The following is a 21,625-nucleotide window of genomic DNA, read 5'->3' on the forward strand; positions in this document are numbered from 1 at the left end:
ACACCTAAAGAGATATATAGCCTAAAAACATAAAACAAAGCAGTGGTTAAGTTGTCTTCAGACTGGTGTTCATATTTAACTGAATAGCTCTTTCTCAGACTTCAACAGGAAGAATACTTAAATATTTGAGTTTCTTACAGATTTAACAAGGAACTTAAAATATAAAGCAATTATTAAATAACATGGATGTTTTCAACAAACTTGCACATCAAATTTGGCCTTAAGATCTGCAGTATACCAGTTCACCATGTCTACTGATTAACAGTAGTAACTACAGTGTTTCATTTTGAAATGAGAAGTAAAAGAAAGTTCCTTTTTTCTTACAGTGGAAGAAAATACCCTTACATTATGGTACACTTCATAATGAGTGTACCAGATGGATGTCAAATTTGATGAGTTTTTCCCCATTTTTTTTTGTGAAAAAATATAGTCACTGTGTATTCTAGTCTTTACAAATCTCTTCCTATCGTGACATTTCAGTTTACTTTGAACTGCAGAGTACTATTAGGGATAAGACACATTGACCTTAATTAAATAACCTGTCAATTGATAGTTTTGGAAGCTTTATACAGGTCACCTTATGGAAAAAAATAAAATAAGATAAAAATTAGCACAGATTTAGTAATTATCTTGATGAGGGCTCAAAATTACTAGTGTTGGATATGGTAAAGACTTAAAAAGCAAAAGAGTAAGCAGGTTATGTAGTAGAGATCATAAATTTATACCAGGATGATGAGTGAAAAAATTATCCTACTATTACCTGAGTGAGAGCTTGTGGCTTGAGATAAGATTTCCAGTGTGCCATTATACATGGACTCAAAAAGTGCTGTATCTCAGTAAACTTAGATTGTAAGTGAAGATGATATGCTCTGGAAAACATAATTTAAAAAGTAGGTGTAGCGATGACAAAGACACTAATGTTGAAGATGCATGTGAAAATTTTGAATAATTAAACCCAAACAATTTTAAAAAAATCTTTATATGGGAAAATTATATTGGGTTGCCAATTTTCAAGAATAAGTGATATTTTTTCTTTTAAAATAATTGGAATCATTGCATGTGACAGACTTTAAGTTTCTCCTCTTGATTTCAGGGCCTGAAAGTAAACATTTACTACTGCACTGTTACGACTTTCTCACCTGTATCATTAATTGTTAGTTGATCTGTTTCTTTATCTTAGCAATGCTCCCTTCATTTTATGTTTTCCGCATAGGAGTAAGGTAAAGCCTGACATTTTCCAAAACGTTATTCTTGATAAAAGTAATATTTTTGTTTAGGTGACAAACAGCATGTTTGGTGCTTCAAGAAAGAAGTTTGTAGAGGGGGTCGACAGTGACTACCATGACGAAAACATGTACTACAGCCAGTCTTCTATGTTTCCGCATCGGTCAGAAAAAGATGTAAGTTAACCAGTTAAGCTGTGTTTACTCAATAGTATATGTCTGTCTCTTTCTGATTCCTGAAAAGCAGTATATGAACTGTAGAGTACCACCTTTGGTTGAGTGACTATGTTTTAGGCATAGTGCTAGGCCCTGGGGATACAAAGATGATGAGCTTTCTTACATTCTTATTGGAGACAAAATGTTATATGATTCTCAAGTTGGGATATGGTAATACTGTGGTAGGAAGTACTCAAAAGACATGGGGTAAACAAGGTATTACTTCTAGAACATCCATTGATTTTTAATTTGTGAAATAACTTGCTTTTATATTAAAACAATACTTTTATAAAGAGCAGAAAGCTGATTTGTACAGATTTAAAGATATAATGTCAGGCTGCAATGAAACCTTTCCTTTGCTTTCTAATATTCTGGTTATAATCCTAGGCCTCAGATAGGCAGACCATCTCTCCTCTGTTAGCTATAAGTATGCTACAATAGAAAAATTTTGAAGAACTGTATTCAAAAACATGGAAGATGATATATTATAGAAGTATGAGTTAAATGCTTTGGAAGGTTAGTAGTTCAGTAATCCCTTTTGGAATGAAAGGATTTAGAACACAGCCAAGTCATAATTAGCAAATTGATAAAATATTTTAAAATAAATTCCATTGTTGTTTTCAAATTCTGTTAAGCTACTTTAAATTATACGCTATATACTGTAGTCAAACCAGTTGCATTCTTGTGCTTTGTACCTGCCCAACTTTTTTTTCCCTTTCAAACTTTTATAAACTTGCTATTCCTAATTTCCCTGTCTATACAGCAATTTACTCTAGATATTAATCTAATGAGATTCTTACTGATGTTTTAAAACACTTTCAAAATTCTAAGTTTTGTAACAAATGCCATCATTTTTCATTAAAGTTGATCATTAGTAAATTACTTCCTGTGTCTTAGAATTTCACAAATAGGCTTACTCAAGGTTTAAGTTAGAATTTTGGTGGGGTTTTGTTTTGTTTTGTTTTCCTGTTTTGGTGTTATTCCCCTTTATTTTTATTTGAAAATTGTGTCATTTTGGCAACAGACTATCAAGTGCATTATTAGGACTCTTCAAATTTTGTGTTTGGTGGCTTTCTTGTGCAGTTGAGTAGCTGACAGAATAATGTCATCTAATTAATTTTCTGTTATCTTACTGCCTTTCTAGCTATTTGCTATTTGATGTAAATTATAACAATTATTTTTTACATAAATTTCTAAGCTTAAGATTTAATGCTATAGTTAAATAATTTGGGATGTCTTTCCGGTAGCATCACTGCAGAAACTAATCTGCATGTGTGTTACTGTGATTGTACAGTGCAAGTTAAGATTGATGCAAAAATGGTAGTGGAATATTACTTATTGATGAAAAGCATTCTTTCTTATCAGGAAGATATAAAGCTTTCAAACTGAAATTCTTAAAAAAGTATGTGCAGAAAATGAATGAGAGATATCTGTCTTCTAGGGAACAGAAATACTGTATTATATGTCAGAATTTTTTAGTCAGAATTCTTACATACAGTCATATACATATGTTAGTTACTATTCCAGGTTAATTGTCACAGAAATAACAGAATGATTTGCTTCACAAAACTTTTTTTTTTTAATGAATTAATAAGGTAGTTAAGACATGGAGATTAAGAATTTGGGCTCTAAAACAGGACAGATATGGGTTTGGATCTTGGCTTTGCCTATTAGCAAGAACTTCTCCAAGCCTCAGTTTTCTCATCTGAAAATGGGAATAATAATATAGTAGCTACTTATAAATTTCTGTGTTGCTGATACTTTTTTCATTACAAAATAATAAGGGGTATTGCACAAATTTTAGAAAATATGCGTGGGGTCGGGGAGGGGGAAAATTACCAATAATGCTAGTCGGGAATAATTTACGGCTAAAATTTTGATTCTATATTTCACATATTTTTATTTAAAAATATATTAATAGTTAAATCTCTGGGCCATATTGACATGTCTTTCACTAGAAAGTTTGTACCAATTTTTACTCTCATCAGCACTCTCTGTGCCCTTGAGAATACCAGCTATTATCTTTAAGTTTTTACAGATAGACAAAAGAAACTTACTGTTTTAATGTGCAGTAAAACATTGCTTAATTTACACACACACACACACACAGGGCAATGTGTCTTTTCCGTGTAGTTGGCCATTTTTATTTCTTCCTTTGTGGATTACTGTTTTTGTGCCATTTTCTATTTCTCTATTGAGAGGATAAGTCTTGTTTATTTGTCAGTGTTTTCCATATATTAAGGTTAATAACCTCTTGTCATAAATAGTTTTTCAGCTTTTTGCTTTCAGGTTTTTTTTAATATAAAAATATTTATCATTTTTATTGAATTTGACTCATCAGTTTTGTGTGGGTTTTTTGGTTTTAATGTTTTCAGTTTTTGAGATCATACCTAGGAAGACTTTCCCCACCTACTTTCTTCTAGCACTTTTGTGCTTAGTTCTACACATATAACTACATTCATTAGAAATGTGTTTTGGATTAAGGTGTGAATTTTGTGGTGCCAGATTACTCTCCTCGTGCCACCCCCCCACCCCCATAAGGTTATCTGGTATCCAGTTGTCCCAACACTTTTTTTATAGTTTAGATCACAGGTTAGAAGGCTTTTCCATAAAGAACCAGATAGTAAATATTTTAGGCTTTGTGGGCCAAGAGGCTAAATAAAGGATAATATGTAGGTATTTATATAACCATTTAAAACGTGAAAAACCATTCTTAATTTATGCACCCTACAAATATAAGCAGTGTGCTGGATTTGGCCTGCATTCAGTAAATTGCCCACCCCTGAGTTAGACCATTCATTTATGACTAATTGGAATTCTCCCTTATATATACTAATGTCTGATTTTTTTGGCCTGTTTCTTAACTCTTGTTCTGTATATCATATTGATTCTTTGGAAGAACTACAACATAGTTGAATAGCTGTAGCTTTATAGGCAATTTTCACATCTTAGCCAGGTAAGGTCTTTCACATCCTTTACAAAAATGTTTTTTACTGTTGCACATTTATACTGATGTTTACCTTCTTTCAGAAAGGTATGTCTCTCTTCTATTTCTGTTCTTTACGCCGTTTAATAAGTAGGGTTTTATGGTTGCCGTTTTCATTACATTTTTCTAATTGGTTTTTACTGATATATGAAATAGTTTGTATGTGTATATATTTATTTTATAACCAACTACCTTACAAAACTCTTTTTATTAGTTTTTGTTGATTGGGAGTATGGGCTCTGGACATTCTATTTTATGAGTTTATATCTCAGTCACAGGGTTTACTAGCTGTGTCCTTGGGCAAGTTACTCAGTCTCTGTATGTCTCAGTTTTCTCATCTATAAAATAAGAATAATAGTACATGTCTAATGGGTGGTGGTTTTAAGGACTGAATGATAACTGTATGCAAAACTTATAGAAGACCAAATAGTAAATATTAAATGTTGCTACTATAATGAATAATAATAACATTATGCCATTGATTCTTTTGGTTTTTTCGGTAGTTATGTATATCATCTGCAGATAATGATTATTTGGTGCTTTATAAGGCTTTTGAAGAGAAAAAATTTAAACATAATAAATAAATGACTGGGATAATTTTGTATTATTTTTCTTCCTGGCAACAGTGAGAAAATTATTTTAAATTGTAATTTATGATAAAGGAAAACTGGCCAGTAGTTCAGTGAATCTTTAAGCCAACTATCCAAAAAAAACGCCAAAAGCAAAAAGACCCCCAAAACCTAACCAATTCCTGATTTACCCTAACCATAGAGCATAAAACGTAATTGTTCTTCATCATATGCATGGTTGTAGAAGTACTTGGTAAACTGTTCTTTATAAGATTGTGTGCTGATTAAATTGCTAAGTATTTCTTTAGGGCTGCTTCATATTTTCCAAGGCCTTTTATTTCAAGAGATGCCTGTACATGTATGTGTCTTTCAGAAGAATGCTGAATTTGCTGTTTTTGAGGTATAAAAGTAATATAAATATTACAGATTTATTACTTAAATGTTTTCACAAGATTAAGTAAATCGTAGGCAGATGTGGGCTTGATTTCTCCCTTTCCCTTTCCCTTTTTTGAATCTTAGCGCTGTCATTTATTAGCTCTGTGGCTTTAGGCAAGTTATATGACCTCTTCCATGCCTTGGTTTCCTTATCTATATGTAAAGCTTGGATACTGATAGTTCCTGTATCATGTAATTGTGTGATTTTTAATTATTTGTTTTTAATTATAATCTTTTTTTGGAGACTTATAGAAAATGAAAAACATTCATATAAGACACAATAGACAACTCTTTGGGGGCAGTATAATCTAAGCAATTTTAGGGTTTTCTTAAAAACTATATCTGTATTTTGATTGCTAACGTATTTTCTAGTCTTTTGAGTCTTTGTTGCACTCATTTGGTGATTCTTAATTAAGCATAATCATTTTAGACGCACAAACTTGTGGGAACCTCTTTTCCCTTGTTTTAATATGTGCTTTAAAGACATGAAATGTAGCACCTATCCTTACTTAAAAAAAAAAAAAACTCATGAAACTGATTAGAGTAGACTACTTCCTTGTTTTGACAAATGGCAACCATTTTGAACTTGTACCTAACTTTCATACTTGTGTTAGCCTACAGCAATTATGCCAACTAGGATTTCTCTCAGGCCAATTTATAATCAATATTTTGTTAAAATCTAGTATAACATAAGGATACCTTCTATCACCATTATTGTTGTCATCCTCATGATTAGTGTTTAACTACATACAGAGTCATCCTGGCTGACTCTCCAGCTCATTGAATTTGTTTCTGTCTCAGGACCTTATGCTTAGTTTTTTCAGATCTTCACATGGTATTCTCTCTCACTACATCCAGGTATCTGTTAAATCTATCTTACCCGAGAAGCCTTTCTGATCACTCTTTTCCTAAGTAGCCTTGTATATACTGTCAGTACTACTACTACTACTATATCCTTCTAACTTCTTTCTTGCATTTTAACAGTTACAGCAACTATCTCTTCCTGAAGTATGTATTTATTAATTATTTATTCTCCTGTCTACTCCACTAGAATTTAAGTTTAACAGAGGCAAGGACCTTGCCTCTCTAGTTTACTGCTGTGTTCTTAAACTTATTATAAGATGTAGGAGATAGTGGGCTCTTACTGAGTCTTTTTGTTAGAGAAAAGGAAGGAAATGAGTTGATATTGAAAATAACAAAATTAATATTATTTGCAGATACGATTATTTACCTAAAAAAAACTCAAAAATAACCTTTAAAACTTTTAATTTGAATGTATATAAGTATGTCAAAATTTTATATGGCAACAATAACCTAATAGAGTTAAATGTAAATAAATCAGACTTTAAAGAAATTAGAATTAAATGTCAAATGATTTGAAGGCAGTGTTCTAAAAATCTCTTAAATTCATTGCCATTTAAATAATCTTCAAACTCTGTTATTTTAAAGATAAAAGCCTATTTATAAAAGGGAGTTAAAATGATATACTTAAAAGATATAACAAATTTTGATACATCTACAAAAATAATTACGAAATTTTTCATCCAGTAAATAACAATCATAAAAAAATCATAGTCAGAAAATACCATTTTATTCCTCTTCATACTAGCAAAGAGGGTTTTTGTTGTTGTTTGGTTTTTTGGTTTTTGTTTTTAAGTGGAAGAGTAGCCATTATCTGTGAGGGAACATTAAAGTAACTGCTGTGGAAGCATAATTAATACAAACTTTGTAGAAAACAGTTTAGCAGTGCATATTAAGAGCCTTTAATATACCTTTAAATTTGTGCTTTGGCTCTAACCTAAAATTCAGACAACATAATATAGAGATCTTCGTTGCCATACTTTCTTTAGTATGTTTTGAATGTTAAATGTTCTATAGGAATTAATTACATTGACTATTTCAGCATATATTACACTTTCTGAAAATGTTATTTTTGAAAACTTAATGTTTTAATCAAAATTACTTGAAATATCTGGTAAACTCATAATTTGTTATTGATTTCTGATTCATAAGCTACCAGATCCTATGACTTACTGACTATTTTGTTTTTCTGCCTGCTTCCTTTCTTGTCCCTTTCTTCTTTTGGTCTTTTTAATATATTATCTTCTAATAGTCTTTCTTTTTGTTTACTAGATTTCATTCTGACTTCAGTGGTTTCTTATTTTTTTAACCATACTGTTTTTAATTTTTAAATGTTTTTCATATTCTATCTAGATTTAAAACTTTTTGGGTTTTTTTTGTTTGTAGATATGATATAGGCAAAATCATATTTCTTTGTTGTTTTCATCCTGAAATAAATAACAGAATGCTAGGAATTATATTATCACCATACCTTAAGTATATTGTACAATGAATTTTTAAGGAACACTTAAAAACTTATATATTTCATTTTTAAATTGCTTTTGTGGTCAGGGAATTTTTATTTAATAATACTTTGTTGCATTTTGAAGTCATTTTTTATGTAGAAAATTATTTCTTGACCATACTGATTTTAATGTTTCTTGAAATAGGTTTTGTGATTGAAGGTACTTTTTATTGGAGGGAATAATTGCGAGAGGTGATCACTATTGTGAAGCATGAGGGGGATAGAATAATTAACACTTCTTTCCTTTTATGGATTGCTGGAAGGAGCCAGATTGGCCTATTATTAAGTTTTTCAAATATACATTTTGTAAAACAAAATAATTTTAGAGTTTTTTTGGTCATGGATTTCAGAATTATATCTAGTAACAGTGGAAATAATTTTAGAAATACAGTTTCTAACTTGTTGATTTCCTTGATAGTCTGTATATTAAGCAAAAGGATAAAGGAGCTCTTTGTTGAGTCAGGAAAATAACTTGTATTACATTACTGTTTCTTCTAGTTGCTTCCTGGTTTTTATTGTTGTTTGAATGCAGTGTTGTATTATAGACTGTTTGAGAAATGAGGAAGAATATAGTTGTTATAATGGTTTTAGACTGGGAACACAGTAACCTGCTTATTGGTTTCAGCATTCTACTGATTGTGTGACATTTAATCTTTTTCTACTATTTTCCCCCTCTAAGAACACAAGTTCTGCTCCTTATTTTATCTAGAATTCATTTGATAAACTTCTTTCTTTAGCTTCTTAAGCAAAAATGAATATAAAATTAGGGTACTATTCAATAAATTCCCCGAAGGCTGCCCCTCTGATTGCTATTAATGAGAGTCCTGCATTGGGAGGAAGATTAGATTACTAGCAGCAGCTGCTACCATTTATTGAGCACTTAATATGTGTATATCTTATCTAATTTAATCTTCACTTCAACTCTATGAGGTAGGTAGTGTTATTTCCATCTTACAGGAAGGAAACAGAGGCTCGGCTCTCCCGTAGGTAAGAGGCAGAATCAGGATTCGAACCTAGATTTTTTTCTGACTCAAAGCTGGGCTCTTTCCACTTATGCTTATATTTCCCTACTCTAATATGTCTTTTGATCTAAAGTATTATATTTTTCTAAGAAATTTACCTTTATACAATTAACTTTCAGCAGTTAAAAAATTATATAAATTTTCTATCATCTGTTAATTGTAGTTAATTTCTGTGCCAGAGTACATTTCTTGTGTATTTTCTTTACGCTTGTAAATAGTGTTTCTACCCCATATTCCTTCATTGTATGTTAAATCCATTTTAAAATCCATTTTTTAGCACTGATATATTTCATGAAGCATGCTTTCAGAGTTTAAAAATACATACCGCTAGGATTGATTTTATAAGAAATTATATATTTGCATTTTTGACACATTTTGAAGCAGTCATTTTAACATCGGTTTGTATAGCTGATCAATGCTTATTTTACTTGGATGGTCTGAAGGTTATAAACCATTAAACAAACTACTTTCATGTTTCTGTAAAGCATTGTTTACTAACCTTCTCTATGTGCTATGTACTCACACATAGAGAAAATGATAATATTTAATATGTCATACTGGTAAATGGGTCACCCTGCTGCTCTTCAACTCAAATATTTGGCCCAGGGAGCCATTCCCCCTTTACCTTCATGTTGTGTCATCTTCTCTACTTTATCTCCCAGTGCTGAGAGGAGTGATATGTTGGCATACCTATAACCCACTTGTGGATGTATAACCTTTGTGAGAAAGTAGACTATAAAATGTCTGTTCTTTGGAGTTATGTGCTCAATAAACATACACATTTCTGGGAAAAGTAAAATTTTTAATGGTCCATTCTAGAATGTTCACATTATGGATCATTCTAAGTCATGGATTCATGCTGGCCAGCATCTTTTATGTGAAGCCTTTGGAAACTATACTCTTACTTTTGTTTATAGCTTATAATGATAACAGAAAATCATGATTGTTAAGGCATTTTATTATAAACATTTTACCTTCTGTCACCAACTAAAGCTTCGTTGTATGTTACATATGTTCTTTGATCTTGTTCTTGCAATTTAGAAATGAACCTTTAATGTGCTTAAAATATTTGCGGTTATGTGGTAATAGTAACGATAATTGTACCTAACAAAAGAACTTGGTCAGGCATAAAATGCGTATTCTTTCAGTTTAACTGTTTATATTGTATACCCTCCGGATTTCAGAAGGAATATTTATAAGATTTGATGCTTTTTTAGAAAATTTGTTACTATATTTAAATACTGCTGTGTTTACAGTAGTAACTTAGCCCAACCCCAGAAGAGTCTGGTGTATGTCATTAGTTTAAAACTACTGTTGTATAAAAACTTGCGTGAATTCAGAATAATTAAAACAATTTTGAATTTTGACATGAAAATAGCATGAAATGTGTATTGTATAAACCTCTACTGTTTACATATTTCTCCCCCTGGCTTTCCTACTGTGGTCAATGTCAGCCCAGTTCTTCACTGGAAACCAGAGAGGCCTCTGATAGTTCCCTGTCTGGTGATTCTCCACCCATCTCTTTTCCTCTATATCTCAACCATTTCAGTAGGACTCCTTCGTAGTCGCAGTTCTCCTGTTCTAGCTTAGTATCTTACCATTTCCATCCAGTTTTGCTGTTGGAATTATCTTCCCAAAGCACAGTTTGATCATGTCACTTCCTGGCTTAAAATTATTTTTTCTCTTTATCGCCATAGTTAGTAGCCGTCTTTGCATAACATTTAAGAAGACCTTTTGCATCTGGTCCCATCACTCTTTTATTTCCCATTCTTCTATTCCCCAGTGTGCGTAGGGTAGGCCTTATCTCCCTTCCCTAATTACCCTATTGTTCAGTCACTGATGTTTCTTATTTTGTTTGTGTTCTAATCATTTCACTAACTTTTATCGCACTCACTGCATATTCTCACACTGGAAGACCCCTCATCTGTACCCACATCAGATGTTACCATTCTACAAAGTATTCCTGTTACCTCACCCTTTTTTAGAAATATCTTCCTCCAGTGATACTTTATACTTCCTTAAGAGCACTTACCATACTGTGCCTTGGAACATAATTAGTTGTGTAATTCATTCTGTCCTTCCACTAGATTACAACAACCCTTTTGATGACGTAGCTCATGTCTTATTTAATTACGGTGTTTTGATGGTTGCTTAATATAAGACAGGGAATACACAGAATACACTTACACGTACACATTTTCATTTACTCAGTTTAAGTATCTAGTTTTTTATAGCACTGCCACATGCAGTGCTAGTCTCTATGAAGAAGTAAAAAATGAATATAACATGCCTTCAAAGAATTTTTATTCTAGGGAAAAAAAGATGATGCAAAAAATTGAAAGGCATTGTACACAAGTGCCGTGAATGTACATACACTGTACATTATATACCATGTCTATACATATTTGTAAGTATTTTGGGTTTGTCCTTTGGTATTGTATCACCTCTCCACGTACATGGTTGTGTGTATGTTTGTTAGATTTTTCTACCCATTTGATACACATATTTCTATATAAAAATCAGTAACTATTACAAAATACACAACTTTTTTATTTAAGTAATTTTATTTTCAACTTTAATAAACTGAATTTAGAATTTAGCTTAATATATTATTTAAGAATCAAGTAATTTTACTTAAATTTAGACTTTTTGAAGTACTGTCTTCATGTATTTGTTAGCATAGTTTGCTTTTTTTAAAAGTGAGGTAATGATGCTGTCATAGTTTCATTTAGAGTAACTGGGGAAAAAAACTTTAATTATCAAAAATTAATTTTATTTGCATAGTTTGATGTCATGCAATTGTGATACGCTCTTAAGTAACATGGAATTTATTATGCAATGTTGTTTTTGTTTTTCTGAAGATTGGGAAATATGGATTTGATTCTCACATATTACGATATGTTGTACAGATTTGTAAAGTGTCAGTGCAATGTTCTGTGTACTTTCTTTATGCTCTAATATAATTAATTTGTTTCTAGATGCTGGCATCACCATCTACATCAGGTCAGCTGTCTCAGTTTGGGGCAAGTTTATACGGGCAACAAAGTAAGAATTTTGTATTTATTCTGGGATACTTTATTTAAAGAAAAAAAATAACTACCAAATAAAGAATAATGCTGCCCTTGTGGGTTTATTCTAGGGTTTAAAAGGAAAGATATTTAATTTTCAGTTTTTCTTATTTTACTTAGCAAAAAACCTCATTATTTCAGACCTTTCTAATTCAAAATTATTTGGATACAGGGTAGATCAAATTTTATTTCTTCATCTTTTGTATGTGTATGTTCCTTTGCAATATTTTTGAAGAAGATTTGCTAAACAAATTAAAAATAGACATTCTCTATGTTTTCAGTTGGAGGAAGTTAAAGGTTTTTTGATTGGTCAGTTAAGTAGGTTGTTTTGTTTGTGTTTTTTGGTCTTATTATTAATGTAAGCCCATTACCTAGCAGTTTGTGAAATGTTCTCTTTGTTTAGCAAATACTTCTTTTACTTTGGCTCAGTCTGGGTATACAATCTCTGTTTTTGACTAACAGTTCAAAGCTTTTTCCGTATACAAGATTTTATTTCTTTTATGTGTTGTAATACTTTTATAGCTCTCAGCACAGTGCCTGGCGCATAGTAAGCGCTCAATAAATGTTAACTATTATTATGACATAATTTTTATAAAACTAAATTATAAAATTTTCCCTTTTTTTAAAATTAATTTTCCAAACTTTTATATATTAATAAGATTTGTCATATCTTTTAATGTCAGAGACTGCTAATCTCTCATCTCTGTAGTGGGAGGGGAGTGTTAAAAGGGATGTAAATTCCCATCAAAGACTACAGAATAATAGGGTAACTGAAGCAGACAATCTGATGACCAAATAATTTAACCAGCTTCAAATAAAAATCAATTATTTGATTTGGAACTCTTTCCCAGTATAATGAAAGGCAAAGTTTTGATAGATATAAGAGTAGTTTGTCATACCACTTTACCCTTCAATTTTATTTTGAAATTTAGTAAGGGGAAAAAAACTTATTTTGTTAGACAAATACAGTTTCCATCTAATTTTTTTTCTCTCTACCTCTTGTGGCATTTTTTTTGCTATGAAACAATTTTGTTAGTACAGAATTAGTAAGGAAAGTTATTAATTACAGATATTAGTTTTCCTCTAGTTAAGTAGAAAACATTTTTAAGTCTTTTATTACACAAAAAAGATGTTGCTTATTTATCAGCAAATGTTCATTCTAGTTATTGAGGGAATATTATTAGCTAACAGTTTGTTTCGTTTGGACTGTTTTTGTTTGAAGCCTACTACTTTTCACCTTTCTGGTAACCCTTACGTTGGAAATATCTAGTTAAATTTTAAAGCTACCCTTTATTTCTATAGAGAAACTGCAAAGAATTTACACTGCTTTCTTTTTAAAGCCCACAATTTATCACAGCAGAAAGTAGATAATGGAATAGAGAAAAGTTATATTTGAGAAGCCAAGGTTATTTAATGAAGGAGAATGGCAATTATTTTACAATATAATCAGCTATATGGACTTTGAAAATCTGATCTAATTTTTTTAACCTACAAATGTGAAGTTATAATTGGGCTAAGTTATAGAATGGATTAGGTTTGGAATATAGTTATTTCATTGGTAAGGTAGACATTTATTGACTTAATTTGTGTACATGATTGTGCTGATGGTTAAGGGTATACAAAGATTAATAAATGAGCAAAGTTATTTTCATTAGGAAAAGTATTTTAAGGTACTTAGTAATTTAAGAAGAAGTTACATATGACAAATATTTCCTGTTGGAGTTTAGTATAATAAATGGCTTTATTATTGTAGCATTGATGAACCAGCATTTTCAATTCATGGCTCACTCTTTTAACTGACATTGTAGGTATTAACTTATTTTAAAAAATGAACCTTAGATCAACTGAAACGGAAATGTCTCAAGTCAGGGTACAATTATTCCTTTCTAGTGCACAGATCTAGAAGCTACAACTAGTAAAATAAAATAAAACAGAGCCTGAATTCCTAGTCTCTGTCTGTTAGGATAGACCTGACAGGGCCAGATACGTCTTTCAGCTGCTAAGTAGTTTGAACACACACCTTCTCAGAGAGGAGAACACCAGCTAACATGTAGGACTTGAGGGTCAGGGCTTCGGTAGTATAAGTAAGTCAGAAAGATAAAACTTGAGGGGCTGACCTTAATAAAGGATGGGGAGATAGAATAAGTAGGTGGGAATAGATTCATGATGTTATTCTTATGGCAGCTAACTTTAATTGTGCATTGGGCTTGATATTACAAAGTTCTTTTGCCCCCCAAGTGTATTGAGTACCACCATTAACTCTGTATTCAGATTGGCAAAGTTCAGTAGGAATTTGAGCCATTAAAATGGAGGTTTACTATCTGTTTTGTGTTCTTGATGATTAGAGAGATTAGAGGTGGAGAAGGAAGAGTGCCCTCTCCAAAACTGAGGCTCACTGAGTTTAAAACAAGGGAAGGAATTCCTCTTGGAATGGATACAGAGCTGCTTAAAGCGACTTTTCGCCAGATTTGGGTGGAAGTGATTGTATAGTACACAAGGATACCCAGAAAATGCTGGATTAGGAGCTTGTGTGATCATGGGTTCTAGTACAGTATAGTTGTATCCAAATAATGTAACTTTTCATCCAAGGGTTTATGTGACTACTGTGCATCAAGTGGTAACTGTAGAAGCTGGTGAATGGAATCTTGTATTCAAGTTGCATGATGTTCTCTACTTGTTCTCTACTTGTGCATAAGATTTTAAGTACACTGTCTAGGTTTAAAGACCCCTGGGCTCCCTGAAGCTGTGTACTAGATGGGAATGAACAGGGAGCCAGGAATTAATTTCCCCTGGATAGTCAATGCATTGAAATTAAGTGGTAGTATCGTTGGTGTGACTTTTTCTTTCTTACCAACAGGATTTAGGGCCTTGGAGGATTTGAGAAAAAGGAGTACTTCTTATATGCCTATAATCTAGCCACATCGGTTAACTAGCTGTCTGAATGAATCCATTATATACATTTGTATCTGAATTCTCAGAGGACCCAGACCACTAGCTGGGAAAGGAAATAAACTTCTCTTTCTGGGATCCGGACTCCTGGCTTAAAAGCAGTGGCATAGCCTTATGCTTTCAACAACATCCCTTTGGCCTCCTATTTTAAGAATACATATATGAAAGCTACTTGTTTTGTGGAGAACCAGAGCACAGGTGGAATGGTTCAGAAATAATGCTTTTGACAGTATAGTTAGGCATGTGACACATTTTGGTAGCTTTTAGGAAATAGCAGGATCATTTAACAGATACTTGAATTAATAATGAATACCCTGGGAGTTCTTGCTCTCTAGAAGCATTTTATAGTTGGGGAGGTCAAGACATATTTATATGCAAAGTATTAAATACCATAGGTTAAAAGGTATCATGTTGAATGATATGGACAGACTTGCGGATTGGAGAGAAAAGCACAGTAAGCTACAGTAGTACGGGAAAGGTTCAAAAAGGAGGTAGGAATTGAGTTTAACAGATATTTTTGAGTGCCTACCATATATATTGCATCATGCTAGAGACTGCAGATGTGTTGTAGAAGAGAGCATTCTCTTTTATGCCATCTCTGTACAGTGTATATACGCCTTCGGTGTTGCTGCGTTTATTTATTGCATGTCTTCATTGCCTTTGTATCCTCATTACTCTGTACACGATAGGCACTCACTAAATGTTTGTTGAATGCATGATGAACAAGATATGGTCCTTATATATAATCTAGTAGGATAAATACACAAGTTATTTTCCTACAAAATGGAGGAAGAAGTACAGAGTTTTCTGGAGACTTGAAAGGTAGGAGTAATCACATACCTTAAATGATCAGGACAGGATTTACAGATGAGGTCATGTTTGACATTGTCCTTGAAGAGACTATGAGTAAGGTTGTTTTAGTAGTGGGAACAAAATCTACAGCATGGGATAAATTTTTGAGTGGTTTGCTTTATCAAGACAAGGGAAATCTATTAGGCTGTTACATTGGTTTCATCCAAGAAGTACAAATCTTCACAATTTTATGGAATCTATCTCAAGATATTTGCTACTTTTCAAGTTCAAGAACGCAGCTATAGCATACTCTTTTCCCCCAGAAAACAACTATTTATAGGTGAAAACCGTTGTTACTTCATTAGACTATCTCATTTTATCTTACCTTTAGGACCACCTGTTGATTTTCTTTCCATAGGCATGTTTCATCCCCCCACCCAACCCTCACCCCCCAAAAGCTAATAGTTATTCAGTATTTTCTATGTGTCAGGGGCTATGTTAAGTACTTGATATAAATATAAACTCATTTAATCTTCACAACAACCCGATTAAAGGTTAAGGGACTTGCCTAGATAGTAAGTAGTAGAACCAGGATTGCCTTACTTTGTAAGTTTTACTATGTGAACATGAGTTGAGAACAGCAGTTTCTTTGAAACCTGGATGCTACATATTACTTACTGAATGTCATGACCCTAGAAAGCAATTTGCACACAGTAGAAACTGCATATGTTAAATACACAGATTCCAAGAGTCTGCTGACTAAGGCATTATGATAGGATTTATTCATTTATTGTGTTATTTATCTAGTACCTACCATGAGTGAAGAATCATTCCAGGATTGAAGAGTATGGCAAATAACAAAGTTCCTGCTTTCATGGAGCTTATATTTTAATGAAGGAAAACAGAATAAGCATGCAAATAAATTTATTTACTTAGTAAATAAATAATATGATTCTGATAATAAGTACTATAAAAAATTGTCAGGTTAATGGATGAATGGATGGGATCAGTAGTTTTCGAGCAGGCAAAGAGGCTGTTCTCTGAGGAGGTAGTATTTGAATGGAAACCAGTCTGTTGAGAAGTGGAAGCCCTTGGAAAGATCTGGGGAAGAGATTTTCAGGTACAGACAACAGCAAATGCAAATGGTCTTACTCATGAGAATGTAAGAATGAACTTCATGTGTTAAAGGATGAATGAGAGGGCCAGTATAATGAACAAAGAAAGTGGAAGGTTAATGGGTAGCAGGTGTCAGGTCATGGAGTCTTGTAAAGATTTGGTAAAGCATTTGGATTTATTCTAAGTTTAATGGGAAGGATTTTAAGATACAGTTTCATTTTTAAAAGATCACCTTGCTGTGTAGAAAATGGACTGAGTGGAGGAGGGACAAGTGACAAGAAAAAGAAAAAGACAATTACTGCAGTAGTCCAGGCAGGAAAGTAAGGTGGCTTTGGACTAGTGCTGGAGGTGTTGAGAAATGGTTAGATTTGGGATATTTTGGACATAGAGCTAATATGATTTGGGGATGTGGGATATGAAAGAAAGAGAGGGATCAAGGATGACATCTAAGGTTAGAGACCTGCATTACTTTGTGAAAGGGTGCTGCTAATGTATCATGCAAACATAGGTTGAGGAGGAGGAGTACAACGTATATGTAGGAGATTCACAGAGCTGTTCCACAGATGGAGTGCCACCTGCTGTAAAGATCCAGCCAGATGTTTGGGACTCCCAGCTGGTTCTAACACAGCAGCAACTTCTCATAGTTGAGGATTTTGAAGCCAGGTTAGCTCCATCCATGCTTGTCTCATACATCCTTACTACCCAGAAGGTAAGCCCACTCTTCCTCCAGGCATATCACTTGTCCTCATTTTCATATATCTTGCAGTTTTCTCAGACCGAACTGGTGTGACATTTTTATTCCCCTGACTCCTCACCACCACCACCAAATGCCTGGCTAGGTCTCTTTCATTATTGAGTTCATATACAGTATTGTCTAGGAAACATGTTCTGATCCAAAATTCATTCTACTTTCATGTCTGAGTGTTGCCCCCCATATACACCAAGTACACTGTACATGTACTGCATGTAAACACCTTGATCATAGCAGTTTGTTTTTTGAGTGGTTTTTTTGTTTTCTTTTTTAAATAGTCTTGTATATCTCTGTAGAACAAGAGGAGGGAAAGTATTCTAGGTGGGGAGAAGGATATGAGTAAAGATAGCGGGGCATATTTTGGGGAGGGGACTAGGGAAATTACAAAGAAGATTATAAGTCAAGTATGTGGTATCTAAAAAGAGTTTGTATTGGGGTGAGTAAAGTATTAAAATTGATTAGAAGAGTATTATGTCAGTTATATCTCAATAAAGCTGGGAAAAATAAAGATTAGAAGAATCTTTTGGGTCTTGACAGCATTTTAAAGACTACACTGTGATTGGATTTAACTTTAGAACAGTGATTCTCAACCCTGACTGCCCTTCTAGAAACACCTAAAGAGTTTAAAAAATCCCACTGCCCATGAATTTCCCAGACCCAGACTAAGTCACAGTTTCTGGGTGTGGGACACAGATATTAAAGTTTCCCACGTGATGTGAAGGTTAGCAACTACTTCAAGAAGCGGAAAGTGTGATTGGTTGAAAAAAGGGATTGAAATTAGAGTCAAGAAATTGGATCATGTTTTTGTTTGTTTGTTTGTGTGTGTGTGTGGTTTTTTGCTTTGTATTTTTTGTTTTTTGGGGTTTTTTGCTGTATCAGCAGCATGCAGGATCTTAGTTCCCTGACCAGGGATCAATCCCATGCCCCCTGCAGTGGAAGCACAGAGTCTTAACCACTGGACCACCAGGGAAGTCCCTGGATCATGGTTTTTATTCTTCATTTTTTGTGAACTTGGGCAAGTCACTTAATGCCTGATGTTAGTTCATCTATAATTAAGTTGAAATGATCTTCATCTGTAACTTGGTTGGATACTCTCTGGAGATTTTTCTATCTCTAAAATACTTTGATTTTAATTAAGGAAATTGTATAATGAAATAGTGTTACAGGGAAGGTTAACCAGCTAGGTTCAGGACAAGTTGGAGGTAAGAAGACATGGGGACAGGTTGGAGGTAAGAAGATGGTTGCCCTTTATGTGTGGGCAAGACAGTGAGTTTAGGAAAGGTAGTTGCTTTGGGAATGGAATGGGGGATACTTTAAGCCCTCTTGCATCAATTAAAAATTGTCTCCCTTCTCCTTAAAGATTTCAGGAGACTTCATTTAAGTATGAGTATTCAAGGATTTGGTTGCTGGTATTTTTTTTCTTATAACTTGTATTATTATTAATATTGTTAATCTTTAACAAAAGATTGACTAAAGCATGGCATATCATTCCATAACTATTTAAGGAATGTGCTGTTAATCAGTTTGTGCAATGGAAGTAATTCATGGAAACATTTCTTAGGTCGTATTCTTTTGGATTTCTGAAAAATGATCAATACAGAATTCAGTTCATTCTTTGTTTAGCACCCTGCCAAATAGGAAATAGGAATCTACTTAGAATATGTTCATGTATTCCTTCTAATATGGTATTATCCTTTATTATCACTTTGTCAAATAGAAAGAAAACTTTGCTTCAAAACTGTAACCTTTTAAACTGCTTTATAGCTGTTTTTTTTTTGATCATTCTTTTATTCCTTGTCTATAAAAAGGGGATAAATACCTTCTCTATAATATTTTATAAGGAGATGAAGTAGCATAGTGCTTCACATATTTCTTAGGTGCTTGATAAAATTTAATTCTACTGCCCTTCCAGTGCACAAGCTCAGGCATACATATTTATGTTTTTTTACTTGTAGTTATTTCATGTCAATTTTTTTTTAAGCTAATTTTTTATTCCCCCTCTTCCCCCTTTCAGCTTACATGTCTTCTTCTTAGTATAACATTTTAGATAATTTTCTATCATGTTTCTAATTATACTAGTAAAAGTAAAATTTTCCCTCCCTTGACCCTACACAGTTGTAATAGTTTGACTCAAGCAACTCAAATTTAATGACCATGTATTTTGTTTCCTAGAAATAAATCTTTCTCTGTTCTTACTCAGTGGTATTAATTCTATATGTTTTAAAGGAATTCAGTTTTTAAATTGAATTTAAAATAACTCAATTATAAAGTATTCAAGGGTTGATGATCCAGTTTGAAATTGATGCATTCCTTTCTTCTCTTTTGATTTCTTTTTTCCTACCCACCAGGTTCAATAAAATGCAACTCAGAGCTTTTGAATTTATTAGCTGTTTTTATGAAATCAAGTGTTTTTTAAAGGAAAAATAAAAGTAAATGCTAATCTTTGAGTTCTTTATTTCATATTGTCTTCCTCTACTCTCCTCACTATAAATTAATTCAAGTGTGCCAATCCGTAATTGACTAAATATATTACCTTACCCATTCGTGTTTCCTTCTCCAAAATTTTTTTTTACTAATGTTCAGATAATCTCCAATCTCTAAAATATTTCTGAAGTTACGTATTTTCATAATACAGCATAGAATAATAAGTATATGAAAGGTTGAAGTAAACAAACCTCATGAGTCTTTAGAAGGGCCTATTGAAGAACCAAAGGGTGCAATTTTTTGGAACATGTATATTTATAATGATGAAGATGTAGAGAGTGAAATGGGAAGGAAAAGTAAATGTGGAGGAAAAGAAAACTTGACAGGTATAGAGAAGAAGAGGAAGAAAATGGAGGGAAGAGATAAGAGATGTTGGTTTAGAAAAAGTTTTAAGTAAACATATTCAGAAAAAGAAAGCAAGAGAAAAGAAAAAGAATAGATAAAAGGTGTTACAAGTCAGTAGGTACTCACAAGGGTGCTCATTTAGTGTGTTCTTGGGCTCCCATAGGGCTGCCATTAAGAACACTAGGAGTCTCGGTTCTTTGTGTCACCTTGGAGAAGTCAGTTAACTTATCTGAGGCTCAGGTTCCTCATCTGTAAAATGTGAACATTGGATTAGGTTTCTTGGTTATCAGTAACTGAGAAACACATTCCTGTGAGAAATTTGCAGCTATAGCTGACTTTAGGACAGCATATTTAGGGAAAAGGATGTAAGCTCCCTGAGGGTAGGAGCTTTTTCTATCTTGTTCACTGTTGTATCCCCAGCAGCTAACACAGTGCTTGGCACATGGTAGGCACACAATAAATGTTTGTTGAGTAAGTGATGTGAAAAGTGTCATGTTGGTGGTTCATTACGGGAGCATCTAGAGGGCCTAGAGGAAAACTAGTGTGCTTGAGAAAAGGAAAAGACTGGTATCTTCTGAAGAAATCTTACGTAGGCTGGTTTTTAATCTCTTGTTCTTCCTTATCTTGTCCCAAATTCAGAGAAAGTGGCTGTAGCTAGCGGTATACTCGTGGTCACAAAACTTGTAGTGACCAGACATACATATAATGACTAAACCAACATATGATCTAAATCAGTTCCCTTTGTGTGACTTAAAGAAATGCAGAACCAAGCTCAGGTCTTCATGGAATATGAGTACACATAGAATATATCATCTATATTGAGTTGGATTTATTGGCTTCGTTCAGTTGAGAAGCAGTTAGGCTGCAAGCTGAGTACTGAAGCTGGCAGATTCCAGTGAAATCTTTGTGATTCACTGGTATCCCTAGGTTACAAAGCGTTACTGTTACAAACAGGTTACTGTTATGCAAAAAGATAAATTTGCAGAGATATTTGAAGGAAAATATTCAGAACATAATATATATATTCCAATTTTTGGAAGTCATAGTTTCAAAATATTCAGGTCTTTGAAATTCTTGGACCCAAAACTAGACCAAAAAGTAGGGAGGGAGTCACTTTAAATCCCTATTGCTAAAGTCCTCTACTTATTCACTAACTCTCATTCTATCTTACCACTTTTATTTAACCTCCAGTTTAGAATGTTTGGTTGACTGATGTGCCATTCCACAGCAGACTAGTAACAGAAGGCACCAAAATGTGTGAGTAAGGAAGATGGAGGCAAGGAGGCATATTGACATCCATAGGC

At 33.2% G+C, this 21,625-nt stretch overlaps 1 protein-coding gene across 7 annotated transcripts in view; it reads left to right on the forward strand.

The window, feature by feature from the left end:
• Positions 1-21,625, forward strand: part of CNOT2 (CCR4-NOT transcription complex subunit 2) — a 113,438-nt gene that overhangs the window by 67,869 nt on the left and 23,944 nt on the right. For all 7 annotated transcript variants that reach the window (XM_068561083.1, XM_068561082.1, XM_068561077.1 and 4 more), the window contains 2 exons: positions 1,278-1,400; positions 11,795-11,861. In XM_068561083.1, coding sequence (XP_068417184.1) covers positions 1,278-1,400; positions 11,795-11,861 — 190 coding nt within the window. The remainder of the gene's footprint in view (positions 1-1,277; positions 1,401-11,794; positions 11,862-21,625) is intronic.

This window comes from Eschrichtius robustus, chromosome 13 (genome assembly GCF_028021215.1).
Source record: "Eschrichtius robustus isolate mEscRob2 chromosome 13, mEscRob2.pri, whole genome shotgun sequence".
Classification (NCBI taxonomy): domain Eukaryota; kingdom Metazoa; phylum Chordata; class Mammalia; order Artiodactyla; family Eschrichtiidae; genus Eschrichtius; species Eschrichtius robustus.